This window comes from Meriones unguiculatus, chromosome 3 (assembly GCF_030254825.1).
Source record: "Meriones unguiculatus strain TT.TT164.6M chromosome 3, Bangor_MerUng_6.1, whole genome shotgun sequence".
NCBI classification, from domain to species: domain Eukaryota; kingdom Metazoa; phylum Chordata; class Mammalia; order Rodentia; family Muridae; genus Meriones; species Meriones unguiculatus.
The window spans coordinates 15,679,619-15,705,608 of record NC_083351.1 but is presented as its reverse complement, the minus strand read 5'-3'; the positions used below and the strand labels follow the sequence as shown (position 1 = coordinate 15,705,608).

Here is a 25,990-nt window from a genome sequence, read left to right as displayed (position 1 = left end):
GTAATTCCAGTTCCAGGGGCCCTGAGACATTCTTCTGACCTCTGCAGGCACCAGACACACATGTGGTACATAGAATACATGCAGGCAAAACACTCCCACCCATTAAAAAACAAAACCCAAACCAAAAAGCCTCCCAAACCAAAAAGCCTCCCAAACCAAAAAGAGTGAATGGTCCAGACAAAATAGTACACCCCTTTAATCCCAGATCTCTGTGGGTTCAAGGCTGGCCTGGCTGACATAGTGAGTTCCATGATAGCCAAGGCTACATAGATAGACCCTGGCTCAACGGACAAACAAAACGTCTTCATTCAGGTTGTGAACAGTAAATGTGAAAACTTTGATTGCATATTCCAGAGCCCTGGAAATTTCCTAAGATACAAAAGCTTATTTACTGTTTTTTTTTGTTTGTTTGTTTGTTTGTTTTTAAGATATATTCTTTTTATATGTTTGGGTGCTTTGCCTGCATGTATGTTCGAATACTGCTGTATGCCTAGTGTCCAAGAAGGTCAGAAGAGGGCATTGGATCTTCTGGAACTAGAGGAACAGACATTTGTGAGCCACCATGCAGGTGCTGGAACTGAACCTGGGTCTAAACCCGCAAGTTGGGGTCTGAACTCAGGGCTCTTTGTATAGATGTACATGCTGTAAAACTGAGCTAATACCTTAGCTTCCAGCAAGTCTGTGGTTTACATCCTATAATACTCCCTAATACACCTAATGGGTGCCATAGCCTCTTTAGTACTGCTATGATAAAATACCCGCGGTGGGAAAATTTATAGAGAACAGGGCTTTCTTTAATTTTGTGTTTTACTCAGGTGCCAGATTCAAGGTCGGGTTTTTAAGCTTGCGTTTGAGCCATCTCTCCAGCCAGGGTTAAATTTTTACAATTCTGTCGGCAGGCAAGTCCATCGTTGATGGGCAGGCGGGATAAGGGCCTTTCTTGCGGTGTCACCCTCTCGTGGAAACGCAAAAGGTGCAGAGGAAATTAGAGTCAGCCGTCAAACTCACAGCCTGGAGGCCTCCCCTAGTCAGCGTTAATCCACTGAGGGTGGAGTCCTTGTGTCTGAAACACCTCCCACTACAGGCCCCACCTCCCAACACTGTCACATTGGCCACCAAGTTCTAAACACGAGCATTTTTGCAGATGCACATAAAAAACGCAGGGGTAGATAACAGTAATTACATTTTGGTTTATAGGGTTTGGCAAACTTGATCTCCAGATATACTTGGAAGCAGATCCCTTGACCTTCTTCACTGAGATAGTGTTTGGGTTGGCGCAAAAATGACAGGAGAGAGAGAGGCTTATGAAAAACGGGAACTAGTTTCTTTGGGGGAACGAAGCCTTTACCCCTTGCATGGCTTTCAGTCGTGGATCCAGCGCACTACCTACTCGCTGCTCCAAACTCCGAAGGGTCCCTGATTTCTCTTAACGTCGCTCGAGTCAGGTCCGATTCATTCTGTGTGGAAAGGAGCCAGGGAGGAAAACTGGCAGTTTTTCCCGATGGTTCCAAGGGATGCTTCTCTACAGATAAACCTCCAGCAAACCAGTTAAATCAGCTGGACGACGGTGGCGCAGGCCTTTAACCCTAGGACGCGGGAGGCAGGTAGATCTCTGAGTTCAAGGCCAGCCTGGTCTACAGAGTGAGCTGCTGGACAGCCAGGGCTACACAGAGTAAACCCTGGCCCCCAAATCCAAAAAAACAAAAACAAAAAAACCCCAACGAGTCAAACCATCCTTAAATTGTGCTTTGACTAGAGCAAACATGATCTAGCGAAGGAGCCGAGCGCGTGGCGAAGGGTGTGTTTGAGCTCTAGGCTATGCGGGGGACCCGCCGGCAAGGAGAGAGGGAGGAGGGTCGGGGAGAAGGGACTCCCGCGCCGGGTGGCAGCGCCATTGCGGAGCGTGGCCGCAGGGAGCCGAGGGGGAGGGGCTCCGGAGGCGGCCACGCGGCGCGAGGCCTGGATTTTTTTTTTTTTTTTTCAGCCTCGTAACCAAGGCAGACGAAGAGGGAGGAGCTTCGGCCACGCAAGGCCTGCTGCCCCGCAGCAAAGCCACTACCAGGTTCTCCCACCAACAGACCCCTTTGTGTGCATGCCCCCGCCCCGGAGGCTCCGCAGCCAGGGGCGCTGAGAACCCTCATTGGCTCAGCCCGGCGGCCACACCGATTGGCTGTCGGAGTCGCCGGCGCGGGGGGCCGCTTTCCCTCCCTCTCATTGGCCGGCTGAGCTGCCCGTCAGGCAGCCTCGCGGGTTGATTGCTCGGCCGCGCGGAGTCCCTGGAAGCAGTTCCGGGAAACCCCGCGTGCTGCCGGGATCGCGTCTCGGCGCATGAGGGAAAGGGGGGGGAGGGGGTGGCGCGCGCGCCATTTCTAGTCGTTTTCAAAGCGCCTCGCGCTGATTCTCACGGGCCCGGCCGCCGGCCCCCCAGCTCTGCCCTGGTGAGTCTCGCGCTGGCCCGTGGGGGGAGGGGCCGGGGAGTCCCGGTCGCCCCGGGCTCGGCCGGGCCCCGGGCTCGGCGCCGTGGCCTTGCAGTTCGGGGTTTGGTTCCGAGGCCCGAGGGTGGGGGTGGGGACGGGCCGGGGGCGGCCTGTGCTCGGGCGGGCCGCGCCGCCGTGGGCTTGAGCCCCGCCGCGGGCGCCTCTCCTCTCCCTCTCCCTCCCTCGCTCGCCCTCCGCGGCCCCTCCGGTGCCCGGTCCCTCGGCCCGCCGGCCTCCGCGCGGCCTGCCGGCCCCGCGGCGGCTTTTTCCCGCCTCCGTCCGCCGCTGCCCGCGGCCGGGCCGGGCGGAGGGTTCCAGGCGCGTCCGCGGCCCCCTCAGGCCTGCGGCCGGGCCGGGCCCGCGCCTCGCCCCGCCGGGCCGCGGCTGGGATGGGTCGGTAACCGCCTCGCGCCCGAGGGGGTGGGGTGAGCCGAGGGCGGGGTGCAGAGCCGAGGCTTACCTGAGCCGCGAGCAAACTTTGGTGGGGGCCGGGGCCGAGGGGCCGAGGCATGGGGGGGGCCGCCCCCTGTCCCAGTCCCACCCTGCATGCCTGCAGCCGAGATTTGAAGGAAAAAATGACTACTTGACGCCGCGACCCTTGCTTTCGAGCGGCGCCTGAGCTAGGTAATTCTGAGGCTGTCCTAGGCGCTCCACGTTGGAGAGAGCGCTTCTTTTTCTTACACGGTGGTAACCATGTGGCCAGCATTTCAGGACGAAAGCCCAAGGGGTTCTGGAGAGGTTCAGTCCTTTCTGGTTACCTGTTTGAGATTTTTTTTTTTTTGTTTTTAACTCTCCTGCCCTGTGGAAGCAGAGTGTAAAAGTGTCAGGAATCAGTCGTAGTGATTAAGGGCTTGACACTGCGGAGCTTTGAGATAACCGTTAGCCTTCGTTGGTTCTTTTAAAGCCCTTCTCTTAACATTTTGCTTAGAGATGGATGTTCACCCAAAGTCAGGGAGGAGTTAGTACTGACTTCCCAAATCACCCAGCGGTCCTTATAAATCTTATTTAAATGACTTTATTTTGTAATTTTATTATTATTATTTTTTTTTTTTTGCAAAAAAAATGTTTAGGTCAAAGGATTTCAGTCACGTTAGTATATTTGCTGCATCCAGAAATATGGTTTGGCTGTGTGGCATTGTGTTGAATTGACATGAGTTTTAAATGGTCTCGTAACATGAAAGTCTTTTAAATGAGCACTTTGTATTCGGCTTGAAGAGGTTTTTTTAAATTTATTTTTGCCTTGATCTGAAGGTTTTATTTTCTGGAGTCTATTTTACTTTTTTTTTTTTTTTGTTTTTGTTAAAGTTGACAAATCTGGAAAATTTAAAACAATTTTAATATCGATGATAGTAATAAATATCTGTCAATATCTGTCTTGTGCTTAATACATAACTTGTCGTTTTGCTTCACGCATACTTTAAGAAAACACTCCACCTTAGCAGTGTTCATTGAACTTTTCAGTTAATCTGCCTCTCCTGTAACAGTATTCGGAGGTGCAGTGCTGTGAAGGCCTTGTGATAGAGCTGTTGAGTTGTGGTGATGGTCTCACTGTAGTGTTTGGGAGGGAACGGGAAAACACAAACGAGTGTTCATAAAATGATTTTGGATTGTAGAATGCTTCTTCATAGGCTAGGTTGTAGTACTGTGCTCATCTCATGTGCTAATTTTCTTGTGCCGGTTTTGGAGATTGCCATTTTTTGCTAGTTCATCAAGAGTCAAGGCTTTCCTGGAGGAACATTTGTCCACTCAGAGTTTAAGTGCAGTTGCGTCTCTTAGACTTTAGAGGGTGAGGGAGCTTTGTGATGATGGGAAGCCGTGCGGTTGTTTAGGTCATTCTCAGAGTCACACTTTTCACAGTGCCCTTCCTGCTGTTGCCTCTCCCCCTCTTCGTCTCCTCTCATTAACTTCTACCAAGTGTTAGTGGATGTTCAAATGAAGAGTTATTTTATGTCAGGAAATGGCACCTGGTGCTTTTGCGTAGTGTTTGATGAGTAGGCAGAAAGTGATGGTTATCTTAGTCTCTAGTACTTTTAGGTATTTTCTTTTTAGCTGGTTATCTTGAGTTCTTTAAAGAAAAGTAGGCGTTTTCTTGAGACCCACCTTCATCATGCCTTTATTTCCGTATGTGCTGCTGTCTGTATCGTGCCACCATTTATCTTCATCACATTCTAATTTCACCACAAAGACACACTTAAATTCCCTCACTTTGAGGTAGCATAGACTGGCCTTGTATTCTTTTGTGATTTATTCTCTTCTCAGGGAATTGGTCCATTTCAGCATTATATACAGGCTGAACATACAAAATGATTTTGGTGGGTTAATCTGAGAAATCTGACTGAAGTTTATGCCAGTTTGTGTTTGTGAAGTTTTTTGGAAGTTGTCTGTTCTTCAGTAGTTTTTGCAACTTTCTTTCACTGACAAAAATTCAACTCATACTCCTGATTTTTTTTTTTAAACAAGAAGCAACCTCAACTGTAGCTCACTTATTTTTAAGTAGACTTTAAACAATGGCTTAGCTTTTAAAGTTGGTCATTTTTTCTTTTAAATCTGTGAATGGGAATAGCAAATTAATCTTAGAGTGAAATCAATGTGAAAGTTGTGTTTTTTAAAGTAAGGTGGAGAGAACCCAAGCCACCAGCTCATTGAACTAGATAACAACATGGATTTATTTCATACCTGTGTTGTTTCTGAATCAGAGCTAGGAAAAATGAAAAGTTCTTAAACCTTGATTAAGTGATGTGTGGGTGTTCATTCTGTTTTAAACCAAGCTTTAGAAATTTATGAGCTGAGGGGCTTTTAGGATTTTGTGGTGGTTTGTTGATCTGCTCCCCAGAACACAACAGCTGCTTTTGTTACTCAGCAATTGTACTTTCAGTAAATTCAAGCACTTTTAACCCAGAGTACATGAAGTTGCTTAAGGATCCAATACTTCCATGTACATTTTCTATAGTTTCACAAGATTATTATTGAAAATTTAGATCAGATGCTCACAGAAGGCATAAAATATTCTGGATAGTTGTTACTAGCAGCATGTGTACAAATAGTTCAGGTAAATCATGCATTGTCCTACAAACTAGTTATTTCTGGCTTAATGTAATATAGCTCCTGAATTTTTTCCAGCAGCATAATAAAATGGCTAATCAGGTGAATGGTAATGCGGTACAGTTAAAAGAAGAGGAAGAACCCATGGATACTTCCAGTGTAACTCACACAGAACACTACAAGACACTGATAGAGGCAGGCCTCCCACAGAAGGTGGCAGAGAGACTTGATGAAATATTTCAGACAGGTATAATATGCATTTCTTTTTTCTGACTGGTTATGAAAGTGAGGGCAAACCACGTTGAATTTTATAGATTTTTAAGGTTAAATAATGCTTACTGTTTCTGATCTGTGTAGAGCTGAATATTACTTTCCCTTCATTGAAGGCATATTGTGTTTGACTTTATTCCTATTTCACTATTTTGAAGCCTTCTTAGTGTTGAATATGCAGTCTTAGTTGTTTCAGAACAGACCATCAATTTGTCTTAGATTTACTACCAATTAACTACCAATTAAAAATGTATGTTTCAGCAGACCAAATTTTGCATTTTCCCCTTAACCAAAATCAGTCATCATTTTGCTTTTACTTTTCTACTTTTAGCTTTTTAAAAAGTGATTGTTAAATCAGCTAAGGTCTGATTAGGTGGCATTATAAGAGGAATAGTTAGACTATATTATCTGAAATGATAATATATGTCAGACTCTCTGAGAGTTTGTGGCCTGTCTAGTTTGTAACAGACAGATCTTCACATCTCTCGGTAATTTGGAAGTGTTTGGTTTGTAACAGCTGTTTTTTTTTTTTTGTTTTGTTTTGTTTTGTTTTTTCCTTAATGTGTAAGTCCCATGGTTAAGTGCTTAAGCAAATTTGAACATCTTAATATGGTTGGTTGTAAGTGGTTTGAAGTTTTAAAGAGGGAGAGAAATATTTACCCTTAGGGAATGGTGTTCGTAAATAAACGTGTCCTCCTTTGGGGCCATAGATGGAAACTTTCTTCCTCTGTGTTTGTGTGCCTATCCAGTTCAGGAGAGAGAATTGAATTGTTTCCCTTAGAAATATGTCTTAAATATAGTAGACATAGCTGTGCTTTTTTTTTTTTTTCTTAAAATATTTTAAATCTCACAGCTGAGATTTAATTTTAGACACTGAAATGACTTATAAAAATGACTCCTGGGTGATGGTCCCATTTGAAAACCAGTCCTCAGGAACTTTCTGTGACATTCTGCCCTAGAGAACTGGCAGTGATCTGCTTAGAGATTCTCCCTGTAATAGTGTTTTGTTACTGCTAAGAGGCTGATGATTTGGGTGTAGGATTGGCTTGACAGGATGGATTGATGATTGTACTGAATTGTGGCGTTGGGTGGTGGTATGAAATAATTCAAGCAAGGAAACTCCAGTCACTGAGCCATGCTCATTTTGAGCTTTTAAAACATGACATGGCAACATTTTTAACAGCAACTTTGCAGGGACTGGAGAGATGGCTCAGCGGTTAACAGTTAAGAGCACTGACTGTTCTTCCGGAGGACCCTGGTTCAATTCTCAGCACCCACATGGCAGCTCAGAACTGTCTGTAACTCCTGTTCCAGGGGGTCTGACACCCTTACACAGATGTACATGCAGTTAAAACACCTATGTGCATAACATAAAAATAAATAAATAAAAACAAAAAAGAACCCAATAACTTTGCAAGTGGCATTAATTTATTTTTAGTTTATTTACTGTATGCAATAAAGTTCCTTTTGGCTTTACCAAAGTAGAATCACTTTTGGTCTTGGATCATGTGGACTTGGGGAAGGGGGTGTTCATCTGTCAAATAGCTCTATTTTACACTGGATCAATTCTGAAAAGGTTCCATATATATTGAGTTATTTTAAACATAGTACATGTTCTCTGTGTGTAGTTAAATAGACTATATATATGTAGAATACAGGATATTTTCTGCATAGTTTAAAATTTTGTAACATGTTTACTCACATTTGAAAGAGATTGTCATTATTGGCAGTGTTGTAGATGCCACAACTTAAGTCTCAGCTTGTTACTTCAGAAGAGCAAAAAACTGACTTAAAATATAACTTTCAGAATTGATTTACAAGCTGCACTTGCATTTGTAAAATTTAAAATTATGCCTTTCCACATTCTGACTGCAGCAAAGTAGATGCTTGGATAAACACTTAATTTATTCTCTGTGCTAAGGAGGGAAAACCTTTGATACTCTCTTGGAGTGGAAAAAATTAAGTAAAATTGGTTCTTATATTTTCTCCTACCTCTTCTCTAGTAAACAAGTGTAACAGCTGTAATTGAATGTTTGTCCCTGGGAAAGACAGTGTATTCTTAGCACTCTACTCTAAACCAGAATTTCTTAAATGCTCAGCATGAGCAGCAGACTTTCAGAACTCACTGCTATTTGGGGAGTTGGAAATATATTAGAGTCTTTCCACTAAAGTTTTTTTTTTAAGTTAAAATTTATTTTCATAGTTGTTGATATTTTACCTTTGATTTTTGTATTTGTCCTTGACCTTTTTATATCTTACTTGTGTAGCTATGTATATGCATATAGTTAAAATGTAGTTTGTCAGAGATGGTATTAAATATAACGACTCTGCTAGACCTTACTAGACAGTTTAGCCTACTCCTTTTATTGCAGTAATGTTAACCCTTTTCAATTTAATTTTTAGGGTTGGTAGCTTATGTCGATCTTGATGAAAGAGCAATCGATGCTCTCAGGGAATTTAATGAAGAAGGAGCTCTCTCTGTACTACAGCAGTTCAAGGAAAGTGACTTATCTCATGTACAGGTAAGGCCAGACCTAGCAAGTGCATCTGAGCAGTTAATGATCTGTAACTGTTGAACTGTGACAGTATTCTTCCCTGTGGGGAAGTGGTCTATTTTGTTTGTGACTATCCTTTGAAAAATTTAAGGGAAAAAAGATCTTCTGTGCCAAAGAGTTTCAGAAGCATAAACACAAAGCAAAAGTCTTCTCCCACCTTTGTATACAGTAAGTTATTTTTAAAAACTTAAAAGGCATGGTTTTTGGTTGGTTTGGTTATTCTTACTATTAAGGTTTTATATGTTTGAATTGCTTACATTAAAATGGGGGGGGGAGCTTATTTATTTTTGTGTGAGAAATACTATTAGCCATTTTGGAAAGATAGTCCGGATTCAATTAAATATTAACAAATGGAAGGCCATTCCCCCCCCCCCAGTTTAAACCCCCAGAGGCGCTGTCTTAATGCTGTCTGCTTCAGCCCCTGGTATATCAAAGTATTTGTGGAATGAATGGAATGAATAGTTTTGTTAAAATGTTGGTGTTGAAACACCATCATTTAAATTTAATTGTGTATTTGACCCTTCAGAGATTCCTGGTAATTTTTCCTTTGAATTGCTTGCATGTTTTAGAACAAAAGTGCATTTTTATGTGGAGTTATGAAGACCTACAGGCAAAGAGAGAAACAAGGCAGCAAGGTGCAAGAGTCCACCAAAGGGCCAGACGAAGCAAAGATCAAGGTAAAAGAATGATGTGGGGAGTTACAGTATTTGATGCTCTAATTAGACTGTTCCTTGATCCTTGGTCTTCTGACTGAGAGGGACGTGTTTGTTGTTTCCTTATAAGCACTGTTTATATTTTTGTTTGGTACAGGGTTCCATTAGCAGCTCAAGCTGGCCTGGAACTTAACCTAGGCTGCTCCCAAACTCATGGTGATCCTGCCTAAGCCTCCTGAGTGCTGAAGTAAAAGCTGGAGCCTGGGGCTTTTTCTCTAGGGGAAAGCGCATTTGTATTCTAATAGATTTCTTCCTTTTGAATTTTCTCTTACCTTAGTTTATTTATAAAATGGTCATGGTTGTGCCTGCCTCCTAGAGTTGTGAAGAGGAATGAATTCATATGTAAAGTCTCTGCCTTCCCAAGTGATTATTATTATTATTACTTAGATAAACTGCTTTGAAAGATAAATAGGCTTTTCTTACAAGACCTATTTGCAAGGGTATTGTTGATGTTGCAGAGATTCCCTGTACCCACAGTTGGAGAGCTAAACCAGGCCTTCACAGGTGCTCTATCTTCACAAGTGCTCTATGCTGAGCAGATTTAATTTGAATGGTATTGAATTGTAGAGTTGTTTACACAGGTGGCTTATGTTTAGCTATAACTAACTTTGTCAGGTACCTTTATGCTTTTCTCCTCGCCATTTGTAAAATGACTTAGCCCCATTCTTATACAAATTCTAGGCTACTGCATAAAAACTTCGTTTGCTTGACTAATCCTGAATTGGGAGAGAAAGACCCCTTAAAACCCCAGCTCTTAAAGAGGGCAGCTTCCAGAGTAACCCACTGTTCTGCAGAAGGCCTTTCATTTCTTCGTGTATCCCCCACCTTCACTCCACTCCACCTGGTGTCTTTCTTTCTTTTTCTTTTTTTTTCTTTTCTTCTTCTTTTTTTTAAAGATTTATTTATTTATTCTGTATACAATGTTCTGTTTGCATGTACACCTGCATGCCAGAAGAGGCCACTGGATCTTATAGATAGGTTGCTGGGACTTGAACTCCAGACCTCTGGAAGAGCAGCGAGTACTCTCAACCTCTGGGCCATCTCTAGCCTCCCACCTGGTATATGGAAGGTCTAAGACATCCATCCCTGTGGAATCCCAGAGCTAACTAAACCTAATAAACATAAATCTTGTGTTCTGTGTAGTTAAAAAATCTAACATGCAAAGCTCTTCTCTTTGATAGATTACATATTTTGTTTGGGAAGAAAAGATATTCTATAAAAACGTTAACTATAGAGTAAGCTCTTTGAGGGCAAGGGTATTTTTTTCTGTGACTTTTACTAACTAATGTTAATGAGGTAGGACAATAATCAAATAATGTTTCATTTTGTCTTTGTTTTTGTCTCTATACTGTGAGATTGTTCAGTGGTGTTTTGTTTGTTTGTTTGAGTTTGTATTAAGAATATGAAACAAGGGCTGGAGAGATGGTTTAGAGGTTAAGAGCACTGGCTGCTCTTCCCAAGGTCCTGAATTCAATTCCCAGCATCCACATGGTGGCTTACACCCACCTATAATGAGATCTAGTGCCCTCTTCCGGCCTACAGGCAGAATACTGTATACAGAATAAATGAACAAATCTTTAAAAAAAAAAAAGAATATGAAACAAATAGAATAGTTAAGGACAGTTGTGAGCTGCCATGTGTATCCAGGGACTTCTGTGAGAGCAACAGGTGCTCTTTATTTCAAAGCCTGTTTCTCTAGCCATTCTTTTAAATATTTTACAGTTATTTTTAATTATATGTATATGTGTATCTGAGTGTAGGTTTGTGCACAAGACTATAGTTCCCACCAAGGCCAGAAGAGGGTATTGGAACCCCTGGACCTGGAGTTACATAATAACATGACAGTTCACATGGTTGCTGTAACTAAACCAGTGTCCTCTAGAAGAGCAGTAAACTGTTTACAGCCCCTTTCTTCCTCCTCCTCCTCCTCCTCCTCTTCTTCTTTTCTTTCTTTCTTTCTTTTTTTTTTTTTTTTGAGGTGGGAGGTTGTTGAGTTTCAGACACGGTTTCTCTCTGTAGCCTTGACTGACCTAGAATCTCTCTGTAGACCAGGCTAGTCTCATCATCAGTGATCTACCTGTCTCTGCATGCCCAGTGGTGGGACTAAAGATGTGTGCCTCCACCATCTGGTACCCCTCATTTTTTTTAAATTTTATTTTATTATTATTATTATTTATTATTATTATTATTATTATTTTGTTATGTGTCTCCTTTAGCCCACACAGCCTAAGCTGACCTTATATTCCCTGTATATGTGTGACTTTGAACTCTGAATTGCCTTGCCCCATCGACGAAAGTGCTAGGAGTCTAAGATGATGTTCGTTTTGAGACAGGATCATATGTAGCCCAGGATGTATGTATATCTGAGGTTAGCCTTAAACTTTGGATCTCCTGCCTCTGCCTCGCTTGTGCCAAGATATAAGGCTGTACTACCATACCTGTTTTTTTTTTTTGTTTGTTTTGTTTTGTCTTTGTTTTTGTCTTTTTGAGACAAGGTTTCTCTGTGTAGCCTTGACTGTCCTGGACTTGATTTGGAGACCAGGCTGGCCTTGATGTGCCTGCTCTGCCTCCCAGACTGCTGTATTACAGGCATGTGTCACCATGCCTGGCCCATACCTGATTTTTGAAGACAGGGTTTCTCTGTATAGCCCTGGCTGTCCTGGAATTCATTCACTTTGTAGACCAGGCTGGCCTCAGACTCAAAGATCTGCCTGCATCTGTTTCCTGAGTATTGGGATTAAAGTCATGTACCACTACTGCTTGGCCATGTGCTTGGTTTTCATGTGATAATGGGGATAGAACCCAGGGACTCAATGTATGCTAGACAAATAACCTTTATCAACTATTTCCAGCTGTTCCCTTTAGAAAATACATTTCATAAGATATTATTGTATCTTTTAGAAAAGCTTAATGCACTGATTTGTGTGTGTGTTTGTATTTTCAAGTATAACATTTTGATTCTCTTTAGGCCTTGCTTGAGAGGACTGGTTATACTTTGGATGTAACCACAGGACAGAGGAAGTATGGTGGTCCTCCACCAGACAGTGTGTACTCCGGTGTGCAACCTGGAATTGGGACAGAGGTAAGTGCTCTTAGCCCTTTGCCAAAAATCTTTCTAATGTATTAACTATATTATCTAGTGATGATCTTGGTAAAGTACTTGATTCCTTTCAAAGTGTGGCTAGTATTATATTGGTGATAGCTATGTGTGTTTTGTGTCATTATTAGCAAAGATAGCTAATCTTGGTATAGATACCGTAATACCTTTTAAAGCAAAGAAATACAATTCTTAGAGCTTATAGCTGAAGGGAGAAACAGTTGTTTTTTTCTGTTTTTAATTTTGTAGGGTTCTTTTTTTTTTTTTTTTCTTTCTTTCTTTAGGTACTAGGGATCAAGTTTGGGGCCTCATACATTCTGAGCATGTTCTGCCATTGTTTTATGCTCCTGATCTCAATCTTTCATTTGAAATAATATCTTAGTATGTAGTCCAGACTGCCTTTCCACTTGCAAGCCTCCCTTCTTCTCAGTATAGGGGATATGCGAATTGCCACTCCTGTTTGTTCATTTTAAGACAAAATCTTACATGTAACCCTTCCTATCCTAAAGTGATCTATGTAGACTAGGCTTGTTGGGCCATGTGTGGATCCAATTTTGTTTTGTAATGTCAGCACTTTTTATTTTATTTTATTTTTTTTTTTTTTGTTCCTGTTTTTGGAGACAGGCTTTCTCACTGTAGTCCTGGCTGTCCTGGAACTCTTTCTGTAGACCAGGCTGGCCTTGAACCCACAGATTGGCCTGCCCCTGCCTTCTTGTTTTGCTACCACTTGGCACGCCTTTGATTTTGTTTTGTTTGTTTGTTTGTTTTTGAGATGGTATAGCTCAGGCTTTCCTAGAACTAGCTAACTTACAATCTTTTTGCTCATACCCACTGGAGTGCTGGGATGACAGTTTACTGCACATCAGGGTTTATGCAGTGCTAAGCATCCAAATGCCAGAGTTCCTGTGTGCAGAGTTCCTGTGTGCTCGGTAAGCACCTTACTCATTGTGTCCCTCCCAAGTCCTACAGCCCTATTCTCTCCATGGGCTTGCTGTCATTGTAGCATTCTTGGATCTTTTAAATGGAGAGACTAGGTGATAAAAAATAACCTATAGCAGGGACTTTCTGATTTCATGTTTCCAGTGTCTATTTTTAGTACCTAGCATAGTGCCAGAAACACAGTGTACAGTATTTGATGAAAGATTAAAAAACAAAAACAAAACTCTGAAATTGTGGCCTTTTCATAACAAATTTAAACTAGCCTGAATGATACAGGATTTTTTTTTTTAATTGGATCTCATTTGGATTGAGTGTGTGTATGTGTGTGATATAGGATGTATGTGTGAGTATGGGCATGTGGAGGATAGAGGTCAGAGGACTACTTTTGGCAGCCTGTTCAAGCCACTGTCCATTCTGGGTACTGAACTTAGATCATCAGCCATGTGACAAGTGCTTTAATGCTCTGAAACATGTTGCTGGATCTCACGTAGTCCAGCCTGGACATGAACTTGCTGTATAGCCTCTCATGTGCTGGGATTACAGGCTTGTGCTGCCTTCCCATGTTTGTAGGGGTCTCTTAGACAGCATAATGGGGGTGAGGATAAGGGTATCTTCTTAGGTAGTTATGGTGTATGCTTAGGGAGTATTATTATTAGACATTAGAGTTAAATGTTTAGGTTGTTATTAGAGTTACAAGAAAAAAAATTTACTCAGACTTCCATTTGAACAATTTTTAAGGAGATCGTGATGTCTTTAGACTATAAATTGTATGCTCATAAAAGCTAAAAAAAAAGCAAAGTTTTTTTTTTGTGTTTGTAAATACATAAGCAAAGATGATTAGGTAGCATTACTGTAAAGAAAAAAATGTGCATGTGTATCTGTTTGATGTATAGGTGTGTGTGTGTGTGTGTGTGGAGATTAGATTGCACAACTTTGTGGAATTGGTTGTTTCTTTTCACCTTTCTGTGGGTTTGAGGATTGAGTTAGGTCATCAGGTTTGTGCGAAAGTGTCTTTACATGCTGAGCCATCTCATTGGTCCTGGTAGCGATTATTTTATGTGTGTGGGTGATTTGCCTCCCTGTATGTCTGTGTACCACTTGCATATCTGCTGCCTGCAAAGGCCGGAAGAGGGCACTGGGTCCCCTGGAACTGGAGGTGTAGACGGTCGTGAACCACCCTGTGGAGCCTAGGCCCTCTGGAAGACCATGTCTCCAGCCCCATACTCAATTTCTTTTGTTTGTTTTTTCAAGACAGGGTTTCTCTGTGTAGCCTTTACCAGGCTGGCCTTGAACTCAGAGATCTGCCTGTCTCTGCCTCCTGAGTGGTGGGATTACAGGCATGCTCCACTGCACCCGGCTTCTGCCAGTTTTAATATTGTTCTTTTACTTGTTGTTTGAGGCACAGGTCTCATGTACCGTCAGGCGGTCTTTAGATTTGCGTTGTGGTTGAGACAGTTCACCACTTGTGGCTGAGAGTTTGTTCTGAGCATTAGATTTTTATTCTTATAAATACACATAAAAGATAAAAATGGGATTAAGTGTATATTCCTTGTTATTAAGGTATCCTGAAACACCCAGAGGGCAACCCAGTTTAAAAGCTGCTGAGATTTGTTCCTAGGACTGAGGTCAGACTGTACAACTGCCTGTAACTCCAACCCTGGGGGATCTGATGGCCTCTGCAGGCACTTACACTTGTGTGCTCAGCCACATAAAACAAACACATGCACATAATTTAAGAATTAAAAAAAAAAAAAAAGGAACTAGGGAAGTTGCTCAGTGATTAAGAGCACTGGCTGCTCTTGCAGAGGACCTGGGTTCTGCTCCCAGCACCTACATTGAGTGTAACTCCACTTAGGGGATCCAGCACAGCTTTTTGGCCTTCACATATATAGACAAGTAGGCACGTACATACATGCATACATACATACATACATACATACATGTATGCAAAAAAACAAATTAAAAGAATAATGAGTGTTACTTTTAGATAGTACCTAGATTCTTGTGTCTAATCTGATTATACTGTCTGTATTCTCCAATTAGAATTGTTTGACTACTTTGGGAAGCAGATTTTGTTCTTGCTAATATACATATGGTATCTATGAGGTCATAAGCTGCCTACTTATTATTTGGGAGAGGGTGGATTTTGCTGCACTGCCCTGCTTGGTCTTCAACTCCTGGACTCAAATGATCTTCCCACCTCTTCCTCTTGAGTAGCTTACATTGAGTACTTTTCAACCACTGAGCCATCTCTTCAGCGTGCTGTGATTTTTTTATTATTATTATTATAGTTCCTCATCTTGTGGTGACCATAATATTATTTTTGTTCCTCCTTCAAAACTGTAATTTTGTGGCTGAAATTATAATGTGGCTATCTGATAAGCAACTCCTGATACGCTATATGAAAGGGTCATGATCCACAGTTTGAGAACTGCTATATTAGTTGGATATTTTGCAGAAAGAATCGAATAAAATGGTGGATCATTTTTAATTTTGTTAATGAAGTTTTCAAAGAGCTTGTGGGTTTAAAGAGACTTTGAAAGCCCTGCAATATGTATGGGGGAGAAAATGTTGTTTTATTTATTTATTTTTTTTAAGATTTATTTATTACTTATGCAATGTGTGTTAGCATGTACACCTGCACGCCAGAAGAGGGAACCAGATTTCATGTTTAGATGGTTGTGAGCCACCATGTGGTTGCTGGGAATTGAACTCAGGACCTTTGGGAAGAGCAATCAGTGCTCTTATCCTCTGAGCCATTTCTCCAGCACCCTTTTTTTTTTTAAAGATTTATTTATTTCATGTATATGAGTACTCTGTTTTTCACACACACCAGAAGAGGGAATCAGATTCCATTACAGATGGTCGTAAGCCACCATGTGATTGCTGGGAATTGAACTCAGGACCCCTGGAAGAGCAGTCAGTGCTCTTAACCACTGAGCCATTGCTCCAGCCCCTGAAAATGTTGTTTTATAAAATAATGAACTGAGAGGTAGGGAGTTGGCTCATGCAGAGCACAAGTTAAGCTTTTACTAAGAAAGTATAAATTGCTTATTTTCTTAATCTTTTCTGTAGACTGTTTGATTAACCAACTCCTAAATTATTTTTGAAATGAGCACTCTTTATTTTAGTTTAGCTTAGTGAAACTTGTCTGGTTCTAAAAATAATGACACAGATATTAGAGAAATAGTATAAATACCTGATGCAGCTGTGATATATCTATATATATATATAGAGAGAGATATATACATATTATAGTGTCACTGAGCTTTTTGCTTTGTATGTTTTCCTGATGGGTAGGAAGAAATCAAGAATCATGAAAAATAAAATTATTAAACATCCTAGTAATGGAAACTTACTTTGACTTTATAGAAGCTTACTCCCCCTCCATGTATGTTAAAATCAGACCACATTCTCTACCTTTAGCTATACTATAATTTTGAAATTCACAAAATAATAAATTCATATAAAAATGCTCTAAGCATAGGTTAGGGATATAGCTCTGATAGTATACTTGGCTATTGTGTGTGAGGTTCTAGATTTAATCCCTAAACCTCCTGTTTTTCCCCAAATGGATTATAGTCTGAGCATTTAACTCATTTGGTGCCATGCTTGTCTCTATGCGTGTGACTTTGTGTTTGATGAAGAAACTCGTTCAGAGTAACTAAAAGTATAAATCTGAGCCCAGTGTAACTTAGTACCTCTTATCACCCTTACAACTCTCATCTACTAGGTTAAGCCACCATTGTAGCTTGCCAGGATTGTCTTGTTAACCCTGGCTGACCCTGGGCCTGTTCACATAATACATTTTCTACCCAGTTATCTATATGCTTCCCTTAAAATGTAAGTCATACCTAGTCATTTTTTGCCCAGCACATCTTGAAAATAGGTTTAAAATCCTAAGCATGGATTAATTTGGCACTATTTTCTGACTTTACACCACTGTTCACTAGAATGGACAGCTCTAGCCTTCTGGCAGTGTTTTTTGTTTGTTTATTTGTTTTTGGTTTTTTGAGACAGAGTTACTCTTTGTAGTCCTGGTCCTGGAGCTCCTTATTGTCCTCAAATGCACTGAGTGTTCTTTTGTTCCTAATATGTCAAGTATATCGCCTCTGACAGACTAATCTTTCAATTTGGAGTGCTTTTTCATCAGATTATTTTACCCACTTTTGTCCTTAGGTGTCAGCTCAAACTTACTTTTTGGAAGATCTTCCTAATTAAAAGCACAACTGTGTCAGATAATCTTTTCCTGTTTTTTGTTTGCTTGTTAATTTTTAAAAAATGGTTTAAACATCTTTTATTGGTATTTATATCTTTCTCTTTAAATGTATGAGTGCCCAGTCAGTGAATGTATTTCTAGGATCTAGAGATAGAATAGTGATAACTAAGGTACAGTGTATGGTAGGTGTGTGTGTTTGGGATAGTCTCACCTTGTAGGCCAGGCTGGCCTTAAGCTGCTCGGTCTACCTGACTTAGAGTAGTGTTGTGTGGGATATAGTAGGAGTCACAAGAATACTTTTTAAGTTTTACTTGATGGCAGAGAGACTTATAGAGGTGTTCAGCCTTTGGTGTTAGGACATCATCTACAAATATTTTAGGCTGCATTCATGGCTCTGTGCAACCAGTAGGAACTAAGATTTTTAACATAGCATAGCTTTTTTGGAGTCTAGTAATTTTATTTATTTTTTTATATAGGGTGTCACTATGTAGTCTTGGCTGATTTGGAGCTAGATTATTTAGACCAGGTTGGCCTTAAACTTACAGAGATCCACTTGCCTCTGCCTCTGCCTGCTGAGCAGGATTAAAGACATGCACCACTATGCCTGACCATTAATAATTTTTTTTACTTTATTTGTAGTGCTAGGGATTGAAGCCAGGGTCTTATTCATTCGAAGAAGACACTCTACCACTGAGCTACATACCCAGTGCCAGAAATACCTTCCACATGTTTCAGAATGCTTTTGTTACTTTTATTAGTTGTCTATGGCTTGGGTCATTGTTCAGAATTTAAAATATTGATGTAGATGAGTTTTCATTAGAAAACTTCTTTCGTGTAAATATTAGTTTACTGTTAAATATTTTGTGGCTTATAAATGCTTTTTGAAAAGATAGGCACATCTTTAAACATAGCACTCAGAAGGCAGAGGTGCGCAGAGCTCAGAATTTGAGGCCAGCCCTGTCTACAAAGAAATTTCCACAACAGCCAGGGGTACACTGAAAAAACAAACAAACAAAAAGTTGATGTTGGAGAAACTTGAAATTTTAGTGTAAATGCTGATTTTTACTTTATTTTTTTATTATCTTACAGTAACAACCCTGTTTTGTAGTTTCAATTTTTTTTGTTTATAATTAAATACCATGACTTCCTTAAATGGTAAAAAAAAATTATGAAAAAATACTTTTTTCATACCTTAAAATTATATGTGCTAGCTAAGCATTTTATGTATGCAACTTAGGAAGGAGGCTGAAGCAGGAGGGTATCTAAGCACAGGAGTTAGATTGACCTGGGCAACATAGTGATGCCTCATTTTAAAACAACTTCCATATAAAGGAATAGACTGAAGACAAGAGTTTTTGAAAGCTATTAAGGTTGTTTCCTTTAAATTATGAAGATTTTAATATTAAGAAAACTCGATGAAGGCCAGGTCAATTTTCTTCTTAAATTATTGTTAGATAAAAATGATGAGTACCACATTTCCATGAAGGCACAGATTAGCTTTTTCTTTATTCTTTCAACAATATCTCACTGTAGTCCTGGCCTTGGTGCTTACTGGCTGTAACAGAGGAGATCTACGAGAAAAGGCAAATTAAAAGAAAAAATTCTTTTAAATCTGAAGTAGTTGGTAGAATTTTGTGCAGCTACCAGTTTCTGTCTTATTTCAGTATAGACTGTAATTCTTTGTTTATGTCCCTACGACTGTTTTATGTTTATTTTGTTCTTTGAGACAGGGTCATACCATGTAATCTTGGCAGGGCTGAAACTACCTGTGTGGACCAGTCTGGCCTCGAACTCATACATTCACCTGCCTCTGCCTCCCAAGTGCCCGTGTTACCTCACCTACCTGACTTTATTAAAGTTAATATAAACCAACTGCCAGATTCAAACTGTCCTCATTCTACCTTTATCCCCTAACAAAAGGTAGGAAGTCTGACTCTGGCTCTGAAATGAAGTGCTGATGTTGGATTCTAACAAGGAAGTTTTATTTTAGGTCTTTGTAGGTAAAATCCCAAGAGACTTATATGAGGATGAGTTGGTGCCCCTTTTTGAGAAGGCTGGTCCTATCTGGGATCTACGCCTCATGATGGATCCACTCTCTGGTCAAAACAGAGGATATGCATTTATCACCTTCTGTGGAAAGGAAGCTGCCCAGGAAGCAGTTAAACTGGTATGTGATAAAATTCAATGTCCAAGTACTTGCTATTTGAGAGAATAAACTTCAGTTCAAAAACATTTGCAGTTAACATAGTTTCATTTTCTTTAGTCACTGCTTTTAATAACTTTATATTAACTGAGTTGCTATATAACCTTTGCTTTTATTTTTTTCTGGTTGTAATTGTAAGTTAACAGATTGGTTAGCACAAAAACTCAGCAGCTTTTTAGTATCAAACAAATTCAGTTGTTTTGTTTGTTTGTTTGTTTTTAAATAATGTCAGTTCTTGTCAAGCCTTAGGGTTAATACTAAAGTATAATGGAGGTTGAAATGGTTCTGCAGAACATAACTGGAGGACAGTGGCCTTTTTAGGACTTGGTTTAGAAAAAAGTGTAAGAGTTTTATTTTCACAATCCAACTGTACAATTAAAATTTGTATTCTAAATCTCTCTCCTTTTCTGCCACGTAATAATAGCTTTCATTTTTCTCCAGGGCTTTTTTCCACCTTGTTCTTGTTAGAGCAGCAGTAAGTTTTTTGTAGGTGGCCTGTATTCTTACTGTATGAAGGTGACTCTTAGTGCATTAAAGTAACAGTGCCATTGTTTTTGGCAGATCTTGCCAGACGTCTAAGGGAAAATGCAATGTGGTATAGCACTTCTTGCCTTTTATTTAGCACAGTTGTATCTGCCAGATGTTTTTGTTTTCATTAGTGAGTTCTGAATTAGTCCTTTCCCAGCTTGGTTCAAGTTTCAGTTTTTCTGACGGACTTTTTTTTTTCTTCCAACTTGTTTATTCAATATTAAGAAATTTTCAAGGCTATATTTTCAAGGCTATATTTTGACAGTGTATGGTTGACTTTTTAAATCATATCTTTTAGTAAATTAATGGTAAGTAATATTAAAGCATAAACTGAAATTTAATAAAGTATTCATAACTATGTGAGTTCAAATAAAACCTTTTTTTTTGTCTTTATAAAGTTTTGAAAGTGTTTTGATAGTTTGTAGCTTTATCCAGAATTGTGGTTTGTATACACTGTGAAACTCCTGTAAGTTTCTTTGACATTCATTAAACCTGATTGTTCCTTTTTACATGTTATTGTTTTGGCTATTGCTTTTCTATATCTAATTTCATCCTCAAGGACTCTGAATAAACAGTTCAGATATTCTGAAATTCTCTGGAAAAGAATTTTCAGGTAGATAAAATTGAAATATGAAGCAGTGATGGTGCACCCGTTTATTTAATTCCAGTATTTGGTGGAGAGAGGGGTCCAGGTAAATCTCTTGAGTTCAAGGCAAATCTGGTCTACACAGTGAGTTCCAGAACTGCCAGGGCCACACAGAGAAACCCTGTCTTGAAAAACTAAAAAAAAAAAAAAAAAAATAAGAGAGAGAAAGAAAGAAATATTCAGTGTTAAAATGAATAGCCTTGAGCCCTTTTTTATATAGATGAACAGTAGAGGTTACAAAACCAAGCTATAACTGGAGATTGTAACAAATTTAAAATATACACTCATGTTTGAACAAGCTTGAGGGAGCTTGGTGAGTGTTTGACCTTAAATTGTTTGGCTTTTAAGATTACTATCAGTTGTCCTCAGTCTGGGGTGGTTTGGGGGTCTCTGGTTCTTTTCTTCCTGCAGTGTGACAGCTATGAAATTCGCCCTGGTAAACACCTGGGAGTGTGCATTTCTGTGGCAAACAACAGACTTTTTGTTGGATCCATTCCAAAGAATAAGACTAAAGAAAACATTCTGGAAGAGTTCAGTAAAGTCACAGGTAAAACAAAAATGCATTTAGAAGTTGGTTCGTGGGAATCTGTTGCATTATTTATAAGTGTTCTCCCCAAAGGAGATATATAGTAAATAAGAATTGAAGTCTCTTATATCTGAGTTGCTTCTTTTCTTCTTTAGTAGTGGTTGGACTAAACATTTCTACATATTCTTGATTTTATGGAGTTTCCTTTTTCTTTGTTTTAATCAAAGAGCCTTTGCTCTCTAGCCCTCAAGTGAAAGCTTTTTCCTCTGATAACTTTTTAGGATTAGGGAGAAAAGAGTTCTCATTTCTTTCTGTTAACCTATCTGTGTAAATTTTCAGAGATTCTAATTGAATCCATGCAATTGACTGAGAAGTAGATTTTATATCACAGGTTCACATACTTAAGTATATGTAACTGGAGTCATGCAAGGGGGCGCATGCTTGTATTCCTAGCACTTGGAGGTTATGAGTTTGTCAAGCATAGCTAACTCAAGGATAATCTGGAATGCATGAGACTCTATTTCAAAAACAGACTCTATGTATAATAAAAAGGAATTGAATAAAACCATATTTTGATTTATTACAAATGTTCCTTGTACTTTCCATTCAGTTTCACTTTTTATGTGAGTGCTGGGGATGTGAACTTAGGTTCTCTGCTTTCACAGCAAGCATTCTTATCTACTGAGCCATTTCTCTAGGCAGCCTTTTTTTTTTTTTTTTTTTCTTTGAGACAGTCTCACTATATAGCTTTCACGGGTCTGGAGTTTGCTATGTAGACCACACTGGTCTTGAATTTAAAGAAATTTAGCTGCCTCCACCTCCAGAGTGCTGGAATTAAAACAGCGTGCCACCACACCTGACCTGCATTTCACTTTTTAAATGTTGAAATTGGATCAGTGAGATGGCTCAGCTGTAGAGGTGTGTTTGCTGCAGGCCTCATGATCTGAGTTCATTCCCCAGATTACACAAATTGGCAAGAGAGAACCCACTTGTGAGAGTTGTTCTTTGACTTCTTTCATAGATGCATCACAGCATAGAAGGATCTGCTAGGATGCATGCTGACATGCTGTCTCTCTTTGTGTGTGTGTGTGTGTGTGTGTGTGTGTGTGTGTGTGTGTGTCCGTGTGTCCCTGTCCCTCCCATCTTTCCCTCTTTCTCTTTTTGGTTTTTCAAGACAGGGTTTCTCTGTTTAGCCTTGGCTGGCCTGGACTCACTTTGTAGACCAGTCTGGCCTGAAACTCACAGAGGTTCGCCTGTTTCTGCCTTCTGAGTGCTGGGATTAAAGGCATGCACCACTGCACCCAGCCATCTTTTCCTCTCTTAGACACATGAATGAACGAGAGAAAAGAAAGGAAGAAGGAAATACTGAGATTATGATTAGAAAACACTATTTTAAAGACTGTGACCTCCTCTTATAAAAACCACTGTATTTGTTTTTGTCATTCAGTCATATTGTCTTCTCTGTTTACTTGAAGGTGTCATTTACTACCCTGGTTTTACCCTTTCTTTAACCTGAAGGTTGCCCCAGGCTAATTCTCCTTCTGTCCTAAATTGATTTATTCTTAATACTTTTATTTACTTCTTTGTTTCTTTCTTTTCTGTTTTTTTTTTTTTTTTTTAAGGCAGGATTTCTCTGTGTAGCTATGGCCATCCTGGAACTCACTCTGTAGACAAGGCTGGCCTTGAACTCACAGAGATCCTTCTGTCTCTGCCTCCCAAGTGCTGGGATGGCATAATCCACCATCACCTGGCTACTTTGAAAATCTATCTAGATGGCCTGAGGCCAGAGTTCAGTTCTCTAGTATCCAGACTAGCTCCTGGACCTTTTCTTCAGAAATTCTACTTACTCTTAAACCTTAATTTCCATTGTCCATTTTATTTCGGTCGCATTGCTCTGCTGACTACCAGCAATCCTTTCTGTTCATGTCCTTCTACTCATTCCTCAAGCATGTGCTTATGAAAATTCCTGCTAAACAATGGGATACAATGGTGGATAAGAGAGCTATTCTTAGCCTTTAAATGGCATATATGTGGGGAACCAGTCAAGACCAAAAAATTGAAATATTTCCATCTTGTAGTAAAATACTTTAAAGGGGGAAATACAGAATGTTTAGCTGCAGAATATCTACTTTTTTCAGAGTTAGCTTTTCTGAGAAGGTGTTATTTCAGTCAAGCGTATACAACATACAAAGAATACTGCTTTCCCAAAGATTAGTATTGCAAGTGTCAAGGAGTAATTTGTTATATTAAAGTAACTGATAAAAAGGTAATGTTTGTTAAAAGGTAATTAAAAGAATTCTGTGAGATAAAGTAGGCAGGACTCTTTTAGACCATGTGAGAAGTTTGTATTTTATTGCATACAGAATTAGATGTTTGGAGGTCTTAAGCATGGAATGATAGATGTTTCATCTTTGTAGAATGCTTTTTCTTTCCTTTTTTTTTTTTAAAGATTTTATTATGTAGACAGTGTTCTGCCTACATGTGTGCCTGCAGGGCAGAAGATGGCACCAGATCTCATTATAGATGGTTGTGAGCCACCATGTAGTTTCTGGGAATTGAATTCAGGACCTCTGGACGAGCAGCCAGTGCTCTTAACCTCTGAGCCATCTCTCCAGCTCCTAGAGTGCTTTTTCTATTGCTCTGTGGACAAGGCTTAGAGCTGTCATAGGATTAGTGGTTGGTTCAAGAGAAGCATGGATGGGGTAATAGTGAGATGGGAAAAGTAAATGTGTTGGATTTGGATAGTAGAGATGAAATAACGGAAAAAAGTAATCATTTTCTGGTTTGAGGACTTAGCTATAGGAAAGCCTAGGGAAAATATACCCTGGGTGTAGTAGTGCTGTTTTTGAACATTTGAAATTTATACAAGGTATTTAAGTAGCTCGTGCACATGGATCTCAAGAGAAATCTAGGCTAGAAAAAAAATGAAGCATTTGTTTCTAAGGTTATAGAACACACTTAGGGTTAGCTCACATGACCTAGAAAGAACATACGTGGAGAGACGACATGAATAGTTACTAATCATTTTTGTTTGTAGTACGAGAAAGGTGGGTTTTTTTGTTTTGTTTCTGTTTTGATTTGTTTTGTGGTCTGTGATTAGTTGTTGAAAGTTATTTATGTAAAATTAATAGAGAACACAAAACTGTCCCAAACTCTGCATCAAATAATGCTGATCTAATGTTTACTATTGTGAGGCTTCTTCAATTATTTTTTTTTTTTTTTTTTTTGCTCATTGGCAAGTGGATTTAGGTCTGCCTAATCACTAGACGTGTGGTGGATGCTTTTGGCTTATATATCTGGCTGTTGGTTTAACAGAGGGTTTGGTGGACGTTATTCTCTATCATCAACCCGATGACAAAAAGAAGAATCGGGGGTTCTGCTTCCTTGAATATGAGGATCACAAGTCAGCAGCACAAGCCAGACGCCGGCTGATGAGTGGAAAAGTTAAAGTGTGGGGAAATGTAGTTACAGTTGAATGGGCTGACCCCGTGGAAGAACCAGATCCAGAAGTCATGGCTAAGGTAAATACAGCTACCTGGGGCTGGGAGAACTCAAAAGTTGGAGCTGTGATTGTAAATACGAAATGTAGCTGTTTGCTATATAATTGCTTAGAAAAACAAAAGGAGCTGATGCAACACTAATGTAGCAAGCATCCTGTCTTAGCATCTGCTCAGATACGCCAAGAGAACTGAAATCTAGTTTATTCTAATAAATATTTCATACACACTGAGAATTTTTTTTTTAGCACCATCAGAAATAAGAAATACTGGCAATAATAATTTTTTTTCTTTTTTGAATAGTATGCTTATATACCTCAGCCTTACCTGGCACTCACTGTGTAGTCCAGGTTGGCCTCTTAAAATCCTTTTGTCCCAGACTCCTAAGTGCTGGTCGTATAGGCATGAACTGGCTCATGCTGTGACTTTTATTATATGTCTTTGAATTATAGTTTATTTAGACTAATAGTTAACTTATTTTAATGTATCTAACTTTTTTTAGAGTATTGTCCCTGTGAAAAAAGACAAGATTGCCGTGCTTGCTGATATTTAGTAGTGGCAAATAGACTTGACATATCCTACAGAGGGCAGGTCCTCAGTTTCCTCATTGTTAGGATCTTTGCTTAGGAGTCCTGATTCTTAGATTTTTCTTTGGATAGTTCCTGGGACTGAAGGGATTCATCTGCTGCTTTCTGTGAGTTTGTGTACTTCAGTTATGGCTCTTCTCTCGGTAACGACTTTATTAATGACGGTAAATCAATGTTTGAGTTCTTCATAACTGAAAAGTCTTGTTTTGAGATTTTTGCTTATTTATTTATTTATTTATTTTGAAGAGGTGGGTGCTCTGACTGGTTTGGAGGATGCTGGTGTAGGTTAGTAATGTGTAGTATCTTTGTATGCATAGACATCTTTGATCCATTGAGAAGAACCTGAGAGGCTCTCGGGAGTTCTGTTTTTGTCTCATAGTCCCTGAGTATCCAGGGAAGGGACTAGGAATCTAAAGAGTCCTAGTTCTTTTTTTTTTTTCTTTCGTTTCTTTTTTCTTTTTAAGTGGCTTGATTTCAGTCTTTATTGTTTGTTCTAGTACCTTGTGGCATTGTGCTAACTACTGGACCTTGGATGTCATTTATTTTATTTGGTTAGATAGTCTTTTAAGTTACATTATAGCATTGACTACCTAGTTCTAAAGCATAGCCTCTGCTGCTTTTTAAAACTGAAATATCTAAAAGTTAGAAGGGATGTTATAACCTGGGAACAGTAAAATTCCCTAGAAATCTC

The 25,990-nt window shown here is 39.7% G+C and overlaps 1 protein-coding gene across 3 annotated transcripts in view; it reads left to right on the top strand.

Annotated features, from left to right (window-relative positions):
* The first annotated feature begins 2,286 nt into the window (after positions 1-2,286).
* Positions 2,287-25,990, top strand: part of Hnrnpr (heterogeneous nuclear ribonucleoprotein R) — a 32,930-nt gene continuing 9,226 nt past the window's right edge. Inside the window, exons 1-8 of one of the 3 annotated variants that reach the window (XM_021631475.2) lie at positions 2,291-2,438; positions 5,598-5,766; positions 8,193-8,311; positions 8,914-9,021; positions 12,026-12,139; positions 19,303-19,479; positions 21,101-21,236; positions 24,531-24,736. In XM_021631475.2, coding sequence (XP_021487150.1) covers positions 5,610-5,766; positions 8,193-8,311; positions 8,914-9,021; positions 12,026-12,139; positions 19,303-19,479; positions 21,101-21,236; positions 24,531-24,736 — 1,017 coding nt within the window. In that variant the 5' untranslated portion in view covers positions 2,291-2,438; positions 5,598-5,609. Of the gene's footprint in view, positions 2,439-5,597; positions 5,767-8,192; positions 8,312-8,913; positions 9,022-12,025; positions 12,140-19,302; positions 19,480-21,100; positions 21,237-24,530; positions 24,737-25,990 lie in introns of all 3 variants that reach the window. The other 2 variants (XM_021631473.2, XM_021631474.2) reach the window with 2 other exon arrangements.